Source organism: Rhineura floridana, chromosome 19 (genome assembly GCF_030035675.1).
Source record: "Rhineura floridana isolate rRhiFlo1 chromosome 19, rRhiFlo1.hap2, whole genome shotgun sequence".
NCBI classification, from domain to species: Eukaryota; Metazoa; Chordata; class Lepidosauria; order Squamata; family Rhineuridae; genus Rhineura; species Rhineura floridana.
In genome coordinates, this window is record NC_084498.1 from 26,018,425 (window position 1) to 26,039,087 (window position 20,663).

General features: G+C 47.3%; 2 protein-coding genes across 3 annotated transcripts; one reads left to right on the plus strand and one right to left on the minus strand.

The window, feature by feature from the left end:
- Positions 1-290: 290 nt before the first annotated feature.
- On the minus strand, positions 291-3,893 carry LSM8 (LSM8 homolog, U6 small nuclear RNA associated). 2 transcript variants are annotated; one of them, XM_061603058.1, is made up of 4 exons: positions 3,682-3,893; positions 2,333-2,379; positions 1,515-1,642; positions 291-536 (listed from the first exon to the last, which is right to left on the minus strand). In XM_061603058.1, exons 1-4 carry the CDS (start codon positions 3,710-3,712, stop codon positions 446-448), a joined length of 297 nt encoding a protein of 98 aa, XP_061459042.1. In that variant the 5' UTR covers positions 3,713-3,893; the 3' UTR covers positions 291-445. The 2 variants fall into 2 exon arrangements, with proteins under 2 accessions (XP_061459042.1, XP_061459043.1); XM_061603059.1 differs by having other exon boundaries at positions 2,333-2,373; positions 3,682-3,888.
- A 2,135-nt stretch (positions 3,894-6,028) lies between these two features.
- On the plus strand, positions 6,029-19,811 carry LOC133373410 (zinc finger protein 14 homolog). The gene is made up of 5 exons (XM_061603095.1): positions 6,029-6,295; positions 12,159-12,388; positions 14,013-14,139; positions 15,027-15,140; positions 16,338-19,811. Exons 2-5 carry the CDS (start codon positions 12,359-12,361, stop codon positions 17,846-17,848), a joined length of 1,782 nt encoding a protein of 593 aa, XP_061459079.1. The 5' UTR covers positions 6,029-6,295; positions 12,159-12,358; the 3' UTR covers positions 17,849-19,811.
- The last annotated feature ends 852 nt before the right edge of the window (positions 19,812-20,663 follow it).

The window sequence follows — 20,663 nt, forward strand, 5'->3', positions numbered from 1 at the left end:
GAACTTATTTAACAAAATTTATATACTATTTGGTTTTAGAAAACTTGTAAGCAGGTTCACAAAAAACACTGATGCTCTGTCGAATGTGGCAGAGCTACAATCTTCGGTACATTACTCAAGAACTGTGAACATGGATGGACTTGCTTCTGTGTAAACATGCTTAGGATCAGGCTATCATGTAATTTGCTATATGAATTTCAAAGACGTATATGAATCCAGAAATGCGTGCAAGGCTCCTTTAAAGGTTACTGTTATTTTCAGGTGTCATAGATTTTGAACAAGCTCATGAGTCTTTAATAAAATGTAGGCTTTAATATACATATCAAACCATAACATTCAAAATTAAAAAGGATTAACTATCCAGGTTGTTAGAACTTGTATAAAAAATGTAGCCATGTCATTCTATAAATAGTTTTTTACAGCCAAAAGTCCTTTTATACGCTTGTCAATGTACAACAGAGTTCAAAGGTTCTGCTCGAATATTCCCTAAGTCCAGTGCTGAATCTGTCTCTTCATCAATTTCTCCAATTACAGCACTGAAAAAAGAAATTATTGATTGCTAAAATGTGAAATATGTTCAGATCTGAAACGAAGTTGATACAATGGAACAAGATTTCTGCCGCTAATCAATAGCTTTTCATAGGTTTCCCCACCCATGTCTTTCATGACCAACTCAGCACCCACTGTCTATTGAATTCTTCACAGCTCAAGTTACAATCCGATGCATATTTACCTGGGAGTAAATACCAGTGAATTCAGTGGGACTTGCTTTGAGAAAACAAACCAAAAAAAATCAAGCTTTTGGATATTTTGAGAAGAAATGTCAAACTCCAGGTGAAAAACAATGAGCTGCTTGCTCAGTTGCTAGCAGACACCCAGGCACAAGACTAACAGTGCTATCGTAACCATGTCTGCTCAGAAGCAAGTCCTATAAAATTCAATGCGGCTTACTCCCAGGTAAGTGAGAGTTAGAATTGCAGCCTAAAGCTCGATTCTTAACATTACAGAAAGAGTGGTTGTTGCCGTTCCAGCAGCAAAGGAATATAGAAGCCACATGTGAAGGGACATACAAGGCATGGATGGTTAACCTGTGGCCGTCCAGATGATGCTGGACTACAGCTCCCATCATCCCTTACCACTGGCTCCAATGATTGCTGGGAGTCCCACAACATCTGGAGGGCCACAAGTTAGCCAACTCTGATACAGGAAGTATCGAAGCCCAGATCACCAGAGGACAGTGGAGGAGGAGGGAAAGGGAGGGAACAGAACAGTTCTTTCATTGTAGTTTTGACAAACCTATATGGAGAGAGTGGCCACACCATCCCCACAATACAAGAGCTGGACCGGACGCAATGCAGCAACAGGAAGAAGCAGAGAGCGCACTCTAGTAAAGCCACCAGGGGCATGGGATGGAGTGTCTAAATTCTAAAACAGACCATCCAAGCCTTGAGAGCTAAGTGATTTGCAGCACAGAGGGCACTACCTTAAAAAAATTGGGAGGGGGGAAGACTTACACATTATCGCCTCTTACAATGTACAATCCTAATACTACTTGTTCCACTCCTTGTGAAGAACTGAACACTCTTTCATGACTTTCATCCAAAATTAAGTTGATGGTCTGATCAAAGCCTTTGAGAGTCCCCTAAAAAAGATAAAAATGTAAAAGCATGGAATATTCTTAATTCTCAGATTTTTCTTCGTTCATAAACATATACCAAACAGCATCACACCACATACCACCAACAATGATAAAACCTCTCTAACAATTAAGCTCACTTAAATAGTTTTTTTAAAGAGTAACTTTTCAGAGGAACTTCTAACACTAAATGATTATAAATTATAAACACTATTTATTTGCAACTTTCCCCACCAACAGAATTACAAAGGAAAATAAAAGACAGCGGTTCATTGGTGTGCAACATGCTGTCAATGTTTTATATCTATGAAAATTTTCATCTCTTCAACTCTTGATTATTATCCAACTCCTCTAAGATAGATTTCTTCTACAAAATATGCCTGTTATTTATGGTAAGGACCTATGTGAAATTCTCACTTCTAATAAATTGACATGACTTATGAATTATATTTCAATTAAGCTTGCACTCCAGCGAAAGCCTACATTATGTATATTCTAGTTAAGAAATCAAATCCAATGTTATGCACATTTACTCAGAAGTCCCACTGAGTTCAACAGGAACTTACTCCCAAGCATGCATAGGACAGCAGCCTATGTTGAAATTAGTGGCAGTTGCAAATATATCTTCAGCAATCATATCTGAGTTTGTTACGACGTCAGAAAAGGTTAAGATTTATACTCAAGGGGCATTCTTACCACAATCATCCGGCCATCTGAAGTAATTACAGCAACAGTACCTGAGACTCAAATTAAAGATTTTAAGATAAGATACAGTAACAAGATTCAAGGTGGGTTAGCTTTGGCTAGCCCTTGTGCTGTAAGGCCTTTTAAAAAACAAAGTGTGAGGCTGAAGGGGAAAAAAGCAAACACAGCTGTCTATATACCACGAGAGCACAGACACGTACACAGACTTCAGAGAGCTCCCAAAGTGACAGCCCGCCTGCCCACTCATCTGTTTTAAGGAACACAGGGGGCTATTATGGGCTGCTGCTGAGAAGCAAATAGACAGCACCTGCCCCCTTCCCAAAGCCCTGCTCTTAAAACTGGTGTGCAGAGCGGTGTATGATTAAAACCAGCATCGCAAAATATTTCGCAGTACCATTAAAAATTGGAAGACACAGAAGTGGACCTTCACTAGATGGTAACACCTAAAGAGGGCTACCATTAGGACAGCCTTGTGCATCCTGGCTCCCTCCACATCAGCAGCCGCCAACATGGTGCCCTCGAACAGTTTGTTGGACTCCAATTCCCAGCAGCCAGCATGGCCAATGGTCAGGGACAATGTCCAGTGACCTCTGGAGGGCACCAGGCTGGCCACCCCTGCTTGAGGATGATTTTGGACGCCAGCTCCTATCAGCCACAGCCAGGCTGAGACGTTTGCACTGCATCTCCTGTCTTTTCTTCCATAAGTTCCCGAATTCAATGTAATGGTTTAGGGCAGACATTTTATGAATAAGCAGCACACATATATGTACAACTACCATCAACTGAAAATGGAACTTAAGATTCTGAACAGACCTGCTTTTAAGATTCCATTCATCTAAAAGCTATGGTAACATGTTGCATCGTTAACTCCCATCAGCCCCAGCCAGCGCGGCCATTTTGAACTGACCATTTTTGGACTACAACTCCCATTAGCCCCAGCCAGCGCGGCCATTTTGAACGCCAGCTCGCAGGGACTGACGGGAGTTGTGGTCCAAACTATCCACCTCATGCTGTGGGGAGTAGCTGCAGTCCAAAAAACACCTGGAGAGAGCACAAGGCTGAGGAAGGCTGGCTTAAGCATACAGTAGTAACTTAATTTAATATATATATATTAAAATGAACGGGGGTGTTGCGCGCGCAGCCAGTCGAAGGACGGTCCCGCCCCCCCCCAACGGCCGCTTGAGAAAGAGACACAAAAAAAGGGGGCAAAAGCCTCGCGCGCAGCTGAGGGAAGAACGAGGCGACATTTCCACAAATATATTATATTGCATGATATTCCCCTTCATATCTCTTTACCCCCCTCCCCTGGGTATAATCCCCCTCGGGCAGCGGAAGGATACGGTTAATGTAGTTCTCCAGCGCGGAGGTCATGGCTGCAGCGACGATCCTTCCCGGCTCGAGTCCCGAAGCGCGGCCCTCTTCTCCCTCCCTCCGTGTTGAATCAGCTCCCGCGAGACTTCCTGCTCTCACGCGTGAATACGAAACGCAGGCCGCCCTGGAGGAAGGCGACGTCAGGGCCTCAAGTGTTGTCACTGCGCACGCGCAAGGTTGACGCCGGGCCTGCACGACCCATGCGTGGGGACTTTATTTTTATTATTATTATTATGTGTAGAGGCATTAGAGATAGAACAACTAGATGAACAACGCCTTCTCTTGGAGATGGAACTTCTTGGTTCCTTCTGAAGCCTCCCCATGGGGTGAAAGCTACAGTAGAAAACAGTAAGGGGGGAATTCCAGATGTTTTTGTTTGTCTTGGTGCAGCCGTGATTGGAAACTGGCACCGTGTTCCTCCCTCTTCTCATTCCACCCCACGACGACGTACACAAAAGACAGGAGCCACAGAGAAAAAGTCAAGAGCCTCTCAGGGAGCTTCTGCAGGCCAATCAGACGCCCTGTCACTGAGCCATGGGCCCTTACCGAATAAACTGTTAGCTATACTCAGAGTAGGACCCACTGAAAATTAGTGGACTTAAGTTAGTCATTAGTGCGGCAGCACCTAAGCTTTGGAACTCCCTGCCTATTGGCATCAGGCAGGTACCTTCGCTGCACTCTCTTCGGTGCCTGCTTGAAACGTTTGTGTTTAGGCAGGCCCATCCAGACACACAAATGCTGATGTGTTGTAATCTTCTTTTAGTCTACCGCTGTTTTAATCGCTTTTTAACTGTTTGTTTTAAACTGTTTGTATTGTTCATTTTCATTTTTGTTTTGTTTTGTAAAACACTTTAGCGGTTTCTCACAAGCGGTGTATAAATTTTGGTAAACAAAAATAAAAAATAAAAATAGACAATAACATTGGATACAATCTTTACTTTGCAAGTTTTGGTGTGTGTCCCCCTTGCCGCCCCCAGCGGCTGAACACTACATGTCTTTAAAGGGGGGGCATTTAGTCCAGCATCCTGTTCTCACAGTGGCCAACCAGTTGCCCTAAACATGAGAGGCCTGCCACAAGTAGGACCTGTGCACAAGAGCACTCTAGCCCAGCCTTTCCCAACCAGTATGCCTCCAGATGTTGTTGGACTACAACTCCCATCAGCCTCAGCCAGCATTGCCAATGGTCAGGAAAGATGGGAATTGTGGTCCAACAACATCTGGAGGCACACTGGTTGGGAAAGGCTGCTCTAGCCCAAATATGCCACCTCCTAGGCACTTTACAAGCTGCCCTGTCTTGTTTTCTGACCAGAAAGTCTTTTAACATGATGCAGCATCCCTGCGGCAGGGCGAGGTCGCCTCTTCCCTGCACTCTGAAAAAAAGGGCCGTGGAGATGGAGAGAGAGAGAGAATGTTGTAGCAAAAGCAAGCAAGCAAATATGGAGAACCTCCTTCCAGCCTGAGGGCCACATTCTCGTCTGGGCAACCTTCTGAGGGCCACATGCTAGTGGTGGGAGGGGCCAGGGTCACAAGTGGCTGGGTACGGCAGGTAATGTAAAATGTACCTTTGTACAGTAGGCTAGTTCTTACGCACACTCACATGCCCCAAACAAGAGGCAGGATCAGAGTGCAAGGACTTATCCCAGCCAGGCAAAAACCCTCAACCGGGTGCAAAGCAGAGCCAGTGAAGGGGGTAGTCTGGGGAGAGTCTTGGAGGGCTGCATTTGGTCCCCGAGTCTGAAGGTCCCCCACCCTTGAGCTAAAGGATACAGGAGCCAGTCTGTACCTTGGAAGAGAGTCTGTTCATGTCTAGAAAAGCCACCCCAAGGCTTGCCTGCTCTTCAGCCAGCCCCTGTAACAGGCGTTTTTGTTGCTGCCAGACAGAGCCTTGCGCACAGCGGCTGCAGTCGCTGCAGTGATTATTTTTGTACCGTTTGCATAGTGCCCTATGCTTTTATCATGCGTGTACATCGATTGCTGCGCACACCGCCTCGAAATTTAATAGGAGTTGTCGGCAAACAAGTATATTTTATAAAGAAATAAAAAAATAAGGACCGCTGGTCATGCAAAGCCCTTTGGGACCACAGTGCCCAAATGTGTTTTTTTTGGGGGGGGCGCGGGAGGGAGGCAGTTCAGAGCCCTTTTGTCTGCACGTCTCCAAACACGCGTCTTGCTGGAAAGGGGAGCCGGCCAGGGGGGGGCGGTATGCGGATCTCCCGCCTGCCTTCCGGATTGCAGCCGCTGGGGAGGCAAGAGTTAATCCTCGGAGAGCTTTGCGGACAGCCCCCGTAGCCTTTTCACTCTGAACCGCACTGTCAGGGAGACGGAGGCGAGCAGAGTAGCTGTCCGGGATCGCCGGCTCCGTTTTCTCTCTTTTGCTTTTGCCTTGCTGTTCTTGTCAAAGGGCTGATCCGGATCCGGATCCGGATCGACCAAGCGGGGGCAACACCCTCTCTCCTCTGTTGCCACTTTTGCAACAAAAACAGAGGGGGTGGCGCAGAAAGGCAACGGGTGGCAAGCCGCGGCGGCCCCGATCCGTGTAAGCGCCCCTGCACGCCTTTCCTCGCACCATGGGAATACTCGCGGGTAAGTGACGGGTGTTTATCAGCAAAGAGCTTAGAAGGGCCCCGCGTTGCAGATCAGCCCCTAAGCGGGTGTCGTTAAAAAAAAAAAAAGTTGGTCTTGCTGCATTCCGTGGGATTTACTCCCGAGGAAACAGGCATCGGGCTGAAGCCTTCAGTGCCAACGAGTTTGGTTGGACTTTGGGTCAACTTTCAGGGCTGGCTGTGCGTGGGGAGTCCGCTCCAGAAACTCTTGGAGTTAGCCAGAAAAAGGAAACGACAAGGGCAAACCTCTTTGTTTCACGCCTGGGCAGAACACAAGCCATCCCGGTTTGAGTTTCACTTTTTGGAATCGTCTTGATTTTTCATTTCTGGCAGCATCTCAGGCTCTCGCTTCCCCACCTACAAACACATTCACCATATGGAACTCTGCTCTGGGGAGGGCCTGGCGGGGAAAGGCAGCTCAAGCACCGCTGTTTTGACGTTGTCGGGATCCCCCCCACCAAAGGTTGCATCCAGGTTGTGGGCATGTGCTGTCCGCGTGTAGCTGAAAAAACCTGGGCTCTAGGAAGAACCTCTCCAGTTAAGGATCAAGTGTGGGAGCGCCTTTTCTTGACAAAGCCTTGACCAAAAAAATATCTGTTTAGGCTGCAATCCTCTGCAGGGGCTGCCTGGGGCTGAAGGGGGTTGCAGTCCAAAACCTCTGGAGCGCACCAGATGTCCAGCATCCCTCTGCATGTTGGTGAGCCGCTTTTGGGAACGGGGTGCCCAGGTGTCTTGGGAAACCCACCAGCTAGTCTGGAGAGGCAGCAGCTCTCCTGAGCAGTCTGATTCCAAAAGCTGGCTTTTGGGGTTATATGTGTGCTGCCTCTGACTGTTGGGCTGTTTAGTATTTATTTTGATTTTTTGTAATCCTGCTTTTCCACTCCAGAGGACTAAGAGCATGCATTTTAAAAGATGTCCTGTATAAAAAAAAAATCACCAAGGACCATGGAAAACTTGCACACAGAGAAGATATGATTGCATTGCATGATGTTATTTGTCAGATGCTGTCTTGAGATCATCACTAAAAGGTGGTATATGAATAGAGTGAATGAATGAACGACTGGTAATGTTGGGCTGTATTCAGCTAAGTCCTACTCAAATTAGACCCACAGAAATTAATGGAACTAAGTTAGCCATCTCTGAGTAGGATGAGCATTGGATTCAAACTGCTGTGTATGGGCTATGTCAGTGGTAACAAAGGAGCAGATGTCTTAAGCTTGCAAAGGCATATTTACATAGCTGAACTTTTTTTTAATCAGTCCATCTATATTTAAATCACACAGAAGCCAGGTGAAACCCAAAAGTCTCCAGGTGGAAAACCAATCGCAAAAGGAGGGTGTTGCTCAGGGCCCCCTCAACTTCCATAGCTTTGAGCGCCTTCCCCTTTGTAAAGCCATAAAGGTAAAGGTGTCCCCGCACTTGTAGTGTGAGTCGTTTCCAACTCTTAGGGTGACGTCTTGTGACGTTTACTAGGCAGACTGTATATATGGGGTGGGATTGCCAGTTCCTTCCCTGTTGTAAAGCCATATGTGGCAGAGAATTCCCTTAGATCCAGCACTGGACAAAGAGTAAAGAGAAATGCTGCCTTTGCCTCTTAAAAAGCAGGCAGAGGGCATATCTCTGATCTCAGTGTTGTGGTGCTCAGTGCTAAGATCAGAGATGACAGATCCCTCTGCCTGCTTTTGAACTTTTAAAGTTACAGAAAACCTCTTGGTTGCCAGCCCCAGCCTCCAAGAGGTCTTCTGTATCTTTAAATGTTGTGCAGGGGGAAGGGAGAATTTCACCTAGTGGTTTTCCCCATTACAGTGTTGCAAGAAAACCTGCACTTGGCTGAATTTTCTCTTCTCTTAAAGATACAGAATCATTCTCAGGCCCTGAGCCTGGCAACCCTATGCCTGGACCACAGATTTAAATGTGAGACTCACAGGAATGGCAGCTTGATGAGAGTGCTGCAAATTCTGTAAGCGGTTCTCCCTCCAATGACAAAGCTACAATTCCCAGAATTCAGGTGGGGTGGGGGAGGACCCATGGCAGTAATTACAATTTAGAAGTCTAGAGTGGTTGCTGTCTTATTTCAGAAGAATTCAAATTTCAGCCTTTTCATAATATGAATTTCTTGGCTCAGTGTTTCATGGTGGTATAAGCCTTCACTAACCTGGAGCCCTGCAGTGTAGACCAAAACATCTGGAGTTCCAGGTTGCTGAAGTCTGCTTTAAAGACATGTCCTAGTTCCAATGGTGTAATCCGAAGCAGGTTTACTCAGAATTAAGCCCCACCGAGCTCAGTGGAGCCTACTCCTGAGTAAGCGTGCCTAGGATTGTACCATGTATATACTTCTCCTCTTCTGATTGTGTGTGGATGCGGCAGCTACATATTCCAAATGTTTGCTTTTCCAGCCGCACCCAAAACAGGACGAGAGAAATCTCAGCTGTGGTTTATTTGCATATGTTAATTCATTTAAATGTATGCACATTTTTAAAATGGCCTATTGTCTAATGCTGAGGCATGCCACTTTCTCCAGAGACAGAGAGAGAGGAAAAGCAGGCGCTGTTCATTTGCATATATTAGATCATTTAAATGGGTGCATATTTGCATTTCCCGGAACAAGGCTGAGGAGGGGAGAGGAGGGGAGGGGAAGGGACGCTGTCAGGCAGGTTTAAAGCAGAGCTGGCTCCAGTTCTGGCTGGATGGTGGGAGGGAGCTGCCCATGGGAGTGGGTGAAACAGTGGCTCCTGTTTGGGGAGCTAGGGGGTGGTGGTGGCACATGCCCGGTTGTTGTAGATGAACTGCCTGCATTGTGTCTTAGGGAGCGATGGTGGTGATGAGGGTTGGTGGGTTTCCTTCTAGGGGAGAAGGAAAGGGGCTCCTTCAGGAAGTGGAAGAGGGCAGCGCCTGATCTCTGATTGCATCACCATGATCAGAAGTGCAACACTGCCTTCCGTTCAGCCCCTTTCACCTCCAGGGATAGTCAAGCTGCTTCTCCCCAGCTGTTGTTGGACTACAGCACCCATCATCCCTGACCATGGAGATGTTAGCTGGGGTTGATGGGAGTTATTGTCCAACTGCTTTTTTTGTAGAAAGCAGTTGCGGCTGGTGGCTCCATGTCAGTGGGGCAGTGGAATCCGTTCTGGGTTTTAGTTCAAACTTTCAAGGCACTGCCCAAGGTGCTTCTGCTTGAAAGTTTGGACTAAAAACCTGGAGCAGATTCACTGACCCACTGACATGGAGGTACCGGCCGCCGCTGTCAGGAGGGCAGCACATTGGCTACCTTTGTGGCCTGTGCCATTGGGAAGGTTGCCGTTTCATCAGCGTGCCCATGCGGTGAGAAGGGCAGCTGTGTATGGGGCTTATCTGAGCCTTGAGGTTGTCCAGCATGTGGAAAATGGTGTGCTTGAATTCCCTGCAGCTAGAAAATCAGCATGTCGGGGGGAAAGCTGGATTAGACAACCCGAATGCCAGGAAAAAGCATATTAGCCAACAGGACGGTTTTCTACATAGATGGATTTTTATTTTTCTATTTGGAGGAGCATTCCAAAACATTCCCTCCACTTGGAAAATTAGCATGTTGGGGGAAAGAGTTTTGGCCTAACCTTCTCCTTGACATACTAGCTTTCCTGATGGAGTGGATTGTTTCAGCAGAGCAGCATTTTTCCATCATGTATGTCACCAGCTGTTGTATGATGTGATACTGCTGAGGCGGGGATGGGAGAAGGTTTTCCTGCAGTCAAAATGCATAGGTTGATGCCGCAAGGTGCTTAATCTAAGATTAACTTTAGGTTCTAAGGTGATGAGCCTTTTCTACCCAAATAAAGAATCCCCCTTTTCAGACACACCCACTCCTTATTGCATCCTTCGCCAACCTGGTGCCTTTCAGATGTGGTTGGAGTGCAACACCCAACAGGTCCAGGCAGCACGACTATCCCCCTAGCATCCTATGGCTGCACCAGCTGAGGCTGATGGGAGGTGAAGTCCAAAACATCTGGAGGATGCCAAATTGGCAAAGGCTGCCTTATTGGGTCACTTGCTGGTCACTAAAAGCCGCTGGACCCATTCCACAGAACAGTGTCAGCATTCTGGACAAGAACCACTTCAGGCAGCAGGCCATATTTGCTCATGCTCCGTTGCATCCCAACGGAAGGGGAAACTGTCCCTGTTTTCCAAAGGTTCCAAGGTTTTGGCCCCTGCCTTCACCCAAATGCTTGTCCCATCTGACCAGGGGGCCTTTTCTGAGCCCCACAATGTCACACTGCGGCAGCGACAGCAGGCCGCCATGGAAACGCTTCAGGAGCCAGAGGGGCTGTGGCTTATATGCACGCTTAATCTGCACATTGCTCATGCTGTTTGCATAAAATTTGCATGAATGAGCTGGACTCCAGGGCCTGGCTTTTGAAATGTCCTGCTGCATGAGGCTGGTTTGTGCAGTTTTTCCAGGATGGAGGCTTCATCTTTGTAAAAGGGCCATTTTATTCAGATGTTTTAGAAATGGGTCTCTCTTAAAATGAAGCTCTCTTGCTCACTCACTCTTTACCTTGTTGACACTATAAAGGAGCAGTGGCAAACACACAGAGTCACAATTTAGGGTTGCCAACTGTCTGTCTGGCTACTGGAGCTTTGCCTGTAAGAGAAGGCTGGTGTGAAACATGATCACACCTGGTACTGCCTTATCTCCAGGCAGCAAGAAATCATCATCTGCTGATTTCTGCATATCCAGGTGCTCTTTAAAGCCTTGTCTGGTGAACTCTGGTCAGTTGGCAACACCTACTCCTTGTTCCGAGGGAAAAGGATGGGAGGGAGTCACAGCAGGCACAAATATTTCTTTGAGCAACGCATAATGAACTTAGGGAATTATCTGCCACAAGATGTTGTGGCTGTGATTTATCTGTTCAGTTTGTTAGTTGCTTAACAGTTATTTATTTCATTTATGAATTACTTCCCCAAAATAATCCCAAAGTGATTTAACAAAAAACGTATTTTAAAAACATGTTCAATGTCTAGAACAGATCTGGGATAAAATAAATACAGAGCCGTTTCTGAGTCAAGGGCTGTGTATACGTCATATGTGTAAAGCACCTTTAAAGCAAATCTTACCCCCCTCCCCAAGAACCCTGGGAACAGTCATTTACCCCTCGCGGAACTACAATTCCCTGCAACCTTAACAAACTACAGTTCTCAGGATTCTTTGGGAGGTACTTTAAATTCGCTTTAATTTTGCATAATGCCCTCAATATAGCGTTGCCCCAAGGCACTGTGGGAAATAAAAATGGTGGCTGTCAGATCCAGTGCAGACAGCCCAGGGTAAGTGGGCTGCGAGAGGAAAACTGCAGCCTGGCAGAGGCCCGAGGATGCATTTGAAATAATGCCGAAGCACCTTCTGGTGGCACTTGGCTTTGGCAGCAGCCCATTCACATGGGCCACTGGCCACTTGGCACTGTGACTGCTGACCAAAGATCACAGCACATGTGATCTTGCCCAGAGCCCTGGCGTTTGGAGCCAGATCTTCCAGGGACTGCTCCAAACAAGACCCAGACCCTGACATCCCTGCTGCAGCTGCGTGCCAGGAAATGGTCTCCATCTGCGTCCTTCCTCTCCGCTGCAGAAGCATTGCGGTGCAGGAAGAAGGAGGCGAGTGATTCAAGGGAGGGTTGCTAAATTCCCTTTATGGAAATGAGCTTTTCTTCCTCCCCAGGCAAAGGCGCAATTTGCATAAGCTTTATGCAAATTTATTCAAAGCCACCAACGCCTTTGAGTTTTCAAAACTTGGAATTGGCAGACCTGCCTGGTTTTAAACTATATTTCTCTCATCACCCCTCCATTATTTTTTTTTCTCTCCCATCTCCCGACAGGCAACAAAGATAAAATTGGAGCCCTCCTTTTTATGTCTGCTTTGACTACGGAACAATGGCCTGCAAGACAGGACCCACGCAGCCATAAGCAGCCACAGTACTGATTCCAGGGCCACCCTCATCACCTCAGTTATTTTTTGGCAGCACGAGGAGTAATCAAGCCTTTGAGAGTCCAGTTCAGAGGAGCATCGGCTTGAGAGATGGCTGGAGCTGCTGAGTCTATGCTTTGGGTAAGAGGCTCTTGCCCCTTTCTGTAAAAGCTTCTGTCATCAGCACCTGATCTGTTTATTATCCTTCATCATTTCTATTGTGCCCTCAACCAGAAGCAAAATAAGACAAGCTCAGAGTTCTCACTGGCTGAGCTTTATCCTAGCTGGGGCTTCGCTCTTGTATCTGTTTTTGATGTCGAGACCCAAACCTGATATATGCAAAGAAAATATGAACTCTCCATCCCTGTCCAGCCCACTCATTTAAAAAAGGATTGGATGGTCCCCTGTGCGAGCCCCACTGAAATGAAATGGAGCCACCATCTCATGCGCAGCCCCTGGTGAATTCTACAAAGTGAGTCAAGAGTAGGGTTGAATCTGATTCGGTTTGCATTTAAATGCAAACTTACCTAATTTGCACTTTCTGAAACAATATGAGAATTGAAACACAGCCGTCCTTCAAAGTTCACACTTCTCTGGATTTTGAAATGCAATTCCCCAGCCAAGTAATCTGTACAAAAATGCATACACAAGGGTAAAGCAGGCACATAAATGCATATATCAATGAAAAGAACATACAAAAATGCACTCTGTTAGGGAAAATTGCATGGCAAAAAAGTGTATAATAGGCAAAATGGCTTTGCAAAAACGTGTATATTAAGATAAATTCACACTAAAATGCTGATGAATTTTCATGAGGACTTAATAATAATAAAAAGCAAACGTATGAAAATGGGGAGAACAGAATGTAAGATTTGGAAAATGAGAGGAATGGAAATTAACATATTTGGCCATTCATTGTCAATTGCTGAGTTTAGCCATCCCTAATATCACCCCAGATCTGTTGTCCATTTTTGTTTTGTTTTAATATATTGTGAAGTCTGTTTTTAAGATGTTTTAAAGTGGTTTTTTAGTGCTTTTGTTTGCCTCCCTGGGCTCCTACTGGCAGGGCGGGTGGGATATAAACCAATCAGTCAATCAGATTTGTTCTCTGCTGCCCCAGAGGGTAGGACTAGGTCTAATGGTTTTAAGTTGCAGGAGCGTAGATTCAGATTGGACATTAGAAGGAACTTCTTGACAGTAAGGGCAGTTCAGCAATGGAACCGACTGCCTAGGGAGGTGGTGGGATCCCCTTCGCTGGATGTCTTCAAGCAGAGGCTGGACAGCTATCTGCGGGAGATGCTCTAGCTGTGGATTTCCTGCTGTGAGCAGGGGGTTGGACTCGATGGCCTACAAGGCCCCTTCCAACTCGATGATTCTATAAATAAATAAATAAAATAAAAAGATACATAAGCTGATGGTAACTTTGTTGCACGACAGATGGCACAATCTGTTGCACGAATTAGTTTCCGCTAGTGCAACTGTTGCATTGGATTCCTCTGTTGTGCAACATTAAAACTCATCCATCCGCCAGGCTAGCGCAAGAAACCTTATGCTAATGGACAGAAAATGTTGGATATACAGCCCTCAGTTTAGAAGAGAGACAAAAGGCATTCTTGTTGCTGCTCATGTGAAACAATTGTGAATCCGAATCCTTGCTGATCTCCTGCAAATCACTTAGAGATCTACCAGTAGATCCCAATCAACCTTATGCATGAGTCTAGAAGCCGAGGTTGTGGAAAGTGTGTTGGTATCATTCCTCTTTCAGGACCCTGTGACTTTTGATGAAGTGGCCATCTATTTTTCCCTGGAGGAATGGAAGGAACTGACAGATTGGCAGAAAGGGCTTTACAAGGACGTAATGAGAGCCAACTACGAGGCGCTGGTTTCATTAGGTAGGTAGCTATCTGCTGTTTGAGGGTTCGATGGTTGTGGCTACCCAGTGAATGTGGGGCTCCAAAAAAGTAGGCCTTCATTTTGTTGAGTTTATAATTTATATCCCACTCTTCTATTTAAAAAAACAACAACCACAACCTAAAATGGCCTACAAGTAAAAAAGGAAATCTACTATATATTTTGGAAACTTCTTGTTACCCGTCCTGGGACCTTTCGGTGAAAGGTGGGTAGTAGTAGTAGTAGTAGCAGTAGTAGTAGTAGTAGTAGCAGTAGTAGTAGTAGTAGTAGTAGTAGCAGTAGTAGTAGTAGTAGTAGTAGTAGCAGTAGCAGTAGCAGTAGTAGTAGTAGTAGTAGCAGTAGTAGTAGTAGTAGCAGTAGTAGCAGTAGGAGTAGTAGTAGTAGTAGCAGTAGCAGTAGCAGTAGCAGTAGTAGTAGCAGTAGCAGTAGTAGTAGCAGTAGCAGTAGTAACAACAACAGCAACAACAATAATCTTGTTCATTTGCTATGCATTTGGATATCTCTTAAGATACTGTCACCAAATTTTGCACTGATGGTTCCTGAGATCAAGGCACAGATTTTTGTCTATGTTTGGATATAATTGGGTGCCATTTTGAATCAAGATGGCCAAGTGAACCTTTCAAAACTACCCTGATGTTAACTACTGATTGCCAAACTGATTTTTTGGTTTCTGTGGCATGGGGGGGGGGAGCAGAGAGAAGGAGAGGTGAAAGGGAACAAGCTGGTCTGCTCAAAATCCTAGAAAGGAGAGGAAGTGAACTGCCCCAGGGCAGGAGTGCATGGAATGAGGGGAGAACCATCTTCCCCTTTGCCTCAGGTGGCATCAAGGGCTAGCCCTGAACTGCCCTGTTGGTCTCTGCTTTTCCAGGCCTTGCTGCCCAGAAGCCTGACATCATCTCGAGGATCGAGCAAGGAGAGGAACCCTGTGATGGGAGACTCCAGTCCTCAAAGATGAGAGAGGTTCCAAACCACAACTTCTACGGTGAGCCCCAAACCATCAATCAGTGTATCAGAGCCTTCTGACCACTCCTTAGATGTGGCTGAATCTGGTGCGTTACTGCAGCGGGAGACCTGCATTCCAAAATCTTCATGGTGTTTTATTTGGGAGGGTTTTTTCTTCTCCTAAGATGGCCTTGCCTACTAAAACAATGAGTGGTGAGGTGGTGCCACTCACTAAAGGTTTTCTTGTTGCTTAAGAGAGGGGTGGAGAAGTGTTTTCAGTCCAAGGGCTGCAGAACCTCATGGGTAGCTTTCCAGGGCTCGCTTGTCATGTAGGGATCAATGTCAGATCACATTGAAAGGCAAATGTACCAAATTCAGACTTTCGAAGCAATATGTGGATTGAAACACAGCCGTCCTGCAAAATCCACACTCCTCCAAACTTTGCAATTTAGCTCTCCAGCCGAGTAACATGTACAAAAAGTGCATACGCCCAGGTAAAGTGTGCCTACAAATGCATATGTTAGTGAAAATAACACCCCCAAATGCATCCTGTTAGGGAAGATTGCGTTGCAAAAACGTGTACATTAGGGAGGAAAAATCACATACAACAAGGTGTACGTTGGGAGAAATTTGCACAAAAACGCTAATGAATTTTCATGAGGGCTTTTAAAAAAATAAATATATCACAGATCACAAACTGATGTGGAAATGCAGAGCACCGAACTTAAGTTTCGAAAAACGAGAAACTGAAATGGGAAGTTTTGTCCATCTCTACGTGGCAGTGATGCCACTGAGGCCTCGTCTGCACCATACATTGAAAACACTCTGTTAGACCCCTCTTCCCCTTACAGAGTGACAATTCCCAGACTTCCCTAGGAAGAGGGGTGGATTATTAAAGCACTCAGGGCATTGTACCTCTGTGAGGGGAAGAGGGGGTCTCCCAATAACTCTCAGCACCCTCAACAAACCACAGTTTCTAGGATTCTTTGGAGGAAGGCATGATTGCTTAAAGTGGTGTAAGAGTGCTTTAAACGGAGAGTGCAGATGGGACCTGAGCTACAGACATTTCCCAAGAACACGAAGAGTACGTAAAGGAGAGACTTTCCACGCTGTGCTGAGGTAGGTGTGCAGAGTCATAGTCTTTCTCGATCAAAACAGAGTCGTGTAATCTGTTGTGATCTAACTGATTGTCTCTTGCTCGTGTATAACATCTGGATCTGGTCTTCCATTGCTGCAGGTGGCCAGATCCTGATTAAGAAGGAACCCTGTCCCGAGGAAAACCTAGAGCGACTGCCCTCCTGTGCGGTACAGCCAGAGGCGACGAAGGGGGACCTGAGCAATGGGACCATCCGTACAGTTCCCACATGGTCAGGAGGTCACCTCAGTGCCGCCTCGGCTGTGAACGGAATGGCTGCTCTGCCTCTGTGGCCCACTGAGCTCCGGTGGCCAAACTGCACAGTGGCTAGTGTGCATGCAGCCCCAGTTGAATTTCAAGTAGGGCAGCCTGGGGCCTCGGGTGGCAGTTTCTGGCCTGGGGGTGTCGTAGTTCCTCCGCCCAGCACCCACGAGGAGATGCTGCTGATCTGCACCCAGTGTCAGAAATGCTTTCCTGCCCGTTTGGCTCATGGTGCCCCCTCCGTGGGACCCACGGGAGAGGTGACGCAAGTCTGCCCCGAGTGTGAGAGCAGCAGCACAAAGGGCCTGCCGCCTGGTGCAGTTCAGCAAAGGCATGTGACCTCGCAGCCCTGCACATGCCTGCACTGTTCAGGGCTCGGCATCCGCCAGAGAGTCCCCAAGGAGGAGCGGCCCTACAAGTGTGGGAAGTGCGACAAGAGCTTCCGGTTTCTCCACGAGTACACCTGGCACCAGAAAGTGCACGCCGGGGAGAAGATTTACAAGTGCAATGTCTGTGAGAAGGTCTTCCGCCACAAGCAAGAGCTGATGTGGCACCAGCGGGCCCACACGGCCGAGTGGCCCCACAAGTGCGGGCTCTGTGGGAAGAACTTCCGCTTCAAGCAGGAGCTGACATGGCACCAGAAGACCCACTCTGTGGAGCGGCCGTACAAGTGTGCCGAGTGCGAGAAAAGCTTCCGCTTCAAGCAGGAGTTCATGTGGCACCAGAGGGCCCACGTTGGGGACCGTCCGTACAAATGCAACGAGTGCGAGAAAAGCTTCCGATTCAAGCAAGAGTACAGCTGGCACCAGAGAAGTCATGCTGGGGAAAAGACCTACAAGTGCCCCGGCTGTGACAAGAGCTTTCGGTACAAGCAAGAGTTCTACTGGCACCAGAGAATCCACACTGGGGAACAACCCTATCCTTGTGCTTCATGCGACTCCACCTTCACCTGCCGGCAGGAATATATGCGTCACCAGCGGCTGCATGATGGAGAGAAGCCCTACCAGTGCCCTCACTGTGATAAAACTTTTCGCCGGGGCTCCACCCTGATCAGGCATCGTCGGATCCACATGGGCGAGGGGCCCTTTAAATGCTCCCACTGCAACAGAGCCTTTGGCCAGAGCGCCAACCTTATCAAACACCAGAGGATCCACGCGGTAAAGGATGAGCCAGTGGATAGTGCTTCGGAATGGACCCCCTGTTTGCAGAACTCAGGGACCCCTGTCCAGGCAGACACCGTCAGCATGCTGAGCCTGAAAACGGTTTCTGTGGGGGCCCTTCTCCTACTGAACCTCCGGGAGCCTAAACAGGAAGAAGATCCAGCTGGCAATTCTTGGGAACCTCAAATGTGACCTAAGTTTTCCGCATTGCCCCTCCAGAAAAGGGGATATCTTCCATAGAGGGGAGAGGGGGAGAGATATTTATTCCAAACTGGTAGATTTGAGTCCATCTATAGATCACGAAATCTTTCGGGGTCGATCACCAGCTTACAGGCATTATAAACTCTACAGCAAGGCAGTGCTCTCTAAAGCCTAGAGGGAGGGGAAACGGTCCACAGTCAGATCCTGGGGAAGAGCCAAATTCCGTGGATGGGGGTCCCTTTGGAATATGTAAGGTTGTTACGTCTCATAGCCCAGCTGTGAACAGGAGCAATAGATAGAAGGAAGGGGCTGAGACTCTTGCAGCCACCTGCCACCTGGTGACTTCCAGATGATGTGGGCTACAACTCCCATCACCTCCAGCCAACATGGCTGTGTCAGCTGAAGCTGATGGGAGTTGTAGTTCAGTACAGTTGGGGCTGATGGGAATTGTAGTCCAAAACGGCCACATTAGCTTGGGCTGATGGGAGTTGCAGTTCCAAAAAATATCTGGACACCTGTGTTCAGAGCCTCTGATAGTTATCTGAGCACCATCACACCGCCCTTTGTTCGTGAGCCTTCCACTGGAGACAGAGCGTCAAATTAGATGTGGTTTTGTTTGGCTTTATTTATTTTTGCCAGATCCAGCCAGGCTACACTTGGAGACAGGCTGCGTTGGTTTTTTAATGCTTAGATCTGGGCCGCATTCTGAATTCATGCAGTTTCTGCCTTGTCTAGGTAGGTCTTGCTGAGGCTCAAAGCTAGACAGTCAGCAGATAGTTTACAAGTACACTTTGCCATTTGTGAAACCATCGAGCTCTACTCTTGTGTCTGCAAGGACATCCATAAGGGTCTTCGTTGGTAATGAGTAGAGGGTCCTTGGCTTTTTGGGGGGGGTTCCTTTCTGTTGTTCATCCCTCCTGCCCCTCTCCTTCTGCACCCTAGAGAATCACCCTCCAGGCATGCAGATGGACGCTTCCAAACTGTCAGCCAATAGCTCATAGCTCTGGGGGTTTCCAAGTGCAAAATGAGACCAACAGCACCTAGCAACAGCTAGCCCAAGAGAAGACTTGCAGGTGTTCCCTGTCGGAGTTTGGAAACAGCAATGAACGTCTGCACAAGGCCCCTTGTTTTGCACCTGCATCACTGCGGCGGCTCAACCAACTCTTGCTCTGAGCACGCTGGTTTCTCCAGTGGCTGGATTCAAACTGGTTGAGCTTTGCCCTTTACTGCCGACACTTTTGCCAGGCGGGAGATTTGCCCATTGAGCTCTCTTGCGTTGACTTAAGTGCCGTTGGGAGGAGCTGAAGGGATTGGCTTGCCCATCTTCACCCAGGCTCTTTCGGAGTAGTGGCAATGAGAGGTCCCTACTGGGAGCGGTCAGGACCTTTTGGATCTTGAATCAAACATTCCAAAGAGCACCTCAAGCCCGCACATTAGAAGGTGTGCAGTGTGGTAGGATAGAATCATAGAATCATAGAATAGTAGAGTTGGAAGGGGCCTACAAGGCCATCAAGTCCAACCCCCTGCTCAATGCTCTTCCTACGCAGGCCACTCTGAAATGAATGGGAGGCTTTTGTCCATTTTGGTGCGCAGGAAAGCATTGTGGCTGACTGTGCTTTATTTGATGAACACTGTCTCCCTCTTTTAATAGCCATGCCACCCGCCGTGTGGCGGCAGTGAGGAGGGCTGCATGGTAGGGGCTACATCTGAATGCCTTTGGCATTTGCACAACATGGAACAAAGACAGCAGGCACTCGCCTGGGACTTCCATTGCACAGTCTGACTCTGTCCCAGCGTGCCAACACGGATCCTTCTGTCCTGAACGGAAACCCCTGGTGCCATTTTGATTTCCTCCAGGTCGATGCTTTCTTATCTTCATTGTGAGTTTCTGCGAAATCCACCTGAAGCCACGAGGCTGCTATTTTCTTACTTAAATGAGTATTTTAATGTTGAATTGTGTTTGGATGTGTCATGAAATATGCAAATTTTTAACGGTGCGTGTTGGAAGGGAAATGCCTACAGTGAAGGTGGGGAAATGCAGCACTACTTTTGGTGTAGAGTTGCCAATGTTTTCTTCCTGGAAGAGCTCTAGTGTCTTTAAAAGCGGCACGATAATCAGAAACTCACCCATAGTGAGCTTTCTCCATCGCTGTGATGAGATTAGCCACTCCTAGCATAAGGGCAAAGATCTGTTGACCACAAATGCCTTTGTTGCTCAAAGATGAGGGCTGGCAAGTTGAATCAGCGGGGAGCGGGGTAGGTTTTTAAACCAGCACCACGTCTATCCCAGCACTGCCACTTTCCACCAACAGGTGGTAATCTTTCCTTCCTTTTCAGCAAAAGAGCCATGGTTTCCTTTGATTGAATATGGATGCTCTTAATTACAGACGGGCTCCCTCCTTTGGCCCTTGGCAGAGGCAGCTGGCTGCAGCTTCAAAAATTATACACCTTCTGCCGCAGGGCTTAGGTAGCAAGCAGGCAGCAATCGCCGAATGACACGTTTAGCTTTATTATGTCAGAAAGGTCTAGGGTTGCCAGGCTCAGGGCCTGAGAATGATTTTGTATCTTTAAGAGAAGAGAAAATTCAGCCAAGTGCAGGTTTTCTTGCAACACTGTAATGGGGAAAACCACAAGGTGGACTTCTCCCTTCCCCCTGCACAACATTTAAAGATACAGAAGACCTCTTGGAGCCTGGGCCCGGCAACCAAGAGGTCTTTTGTATCTTGAAAAGTCTGACTCAGTATAAGGCAGGTTCCTCTGTTCCTAAAATGGATAGGGGAAAGTTTCTCTCTCTCATTTAGACACA

Excerpts from the sequence above, each read along its gene's own strand:
- LSM8 (XM_061603058.1), bottom strand. The coding sequence starts at position 3,712 with ATGACCTCCGCGCTGGAGAACTACATTAACC. Across the intron at positions 2,380-3,681 it reads GCTGGAGAACTACATTAACC|TCTCAGGTACTGTTGCTGTA; the intron begins GTATCCTTCCGC and ends CTTTAATTTGAG. Across the intron at positions 537-1,514 it reads ATTGTAAGAGGCGATAATGT|TGCTGTAATTGGAGAAATTG; the intron begins GTAAGTCTTCCC and ends TTCTTTTTTCAG.
- LOC133373410 (XM_061603095.1), top strand. The coding sequence starts at position 12,359 with ATGGCTGGAGCTGCTGAGTCTATGCTTTGG. Across the intron at positions 12,389-14,012 it reads CTGCTGAGTCTATGCTTTGG|GACCCTGTGACTTTTGATGA; the intron begins GTAAGAGGCTCT and ends TTCCTCTTTCAG. Across the intron at positions 14,140-15,026 it reads CGAGGCGCTGGTTTCATTAG|GCCTTGCTGCCCAGAAGCCT; the intron begins GTAGGTAGCTAT and ends CTGCTTTTCCAG.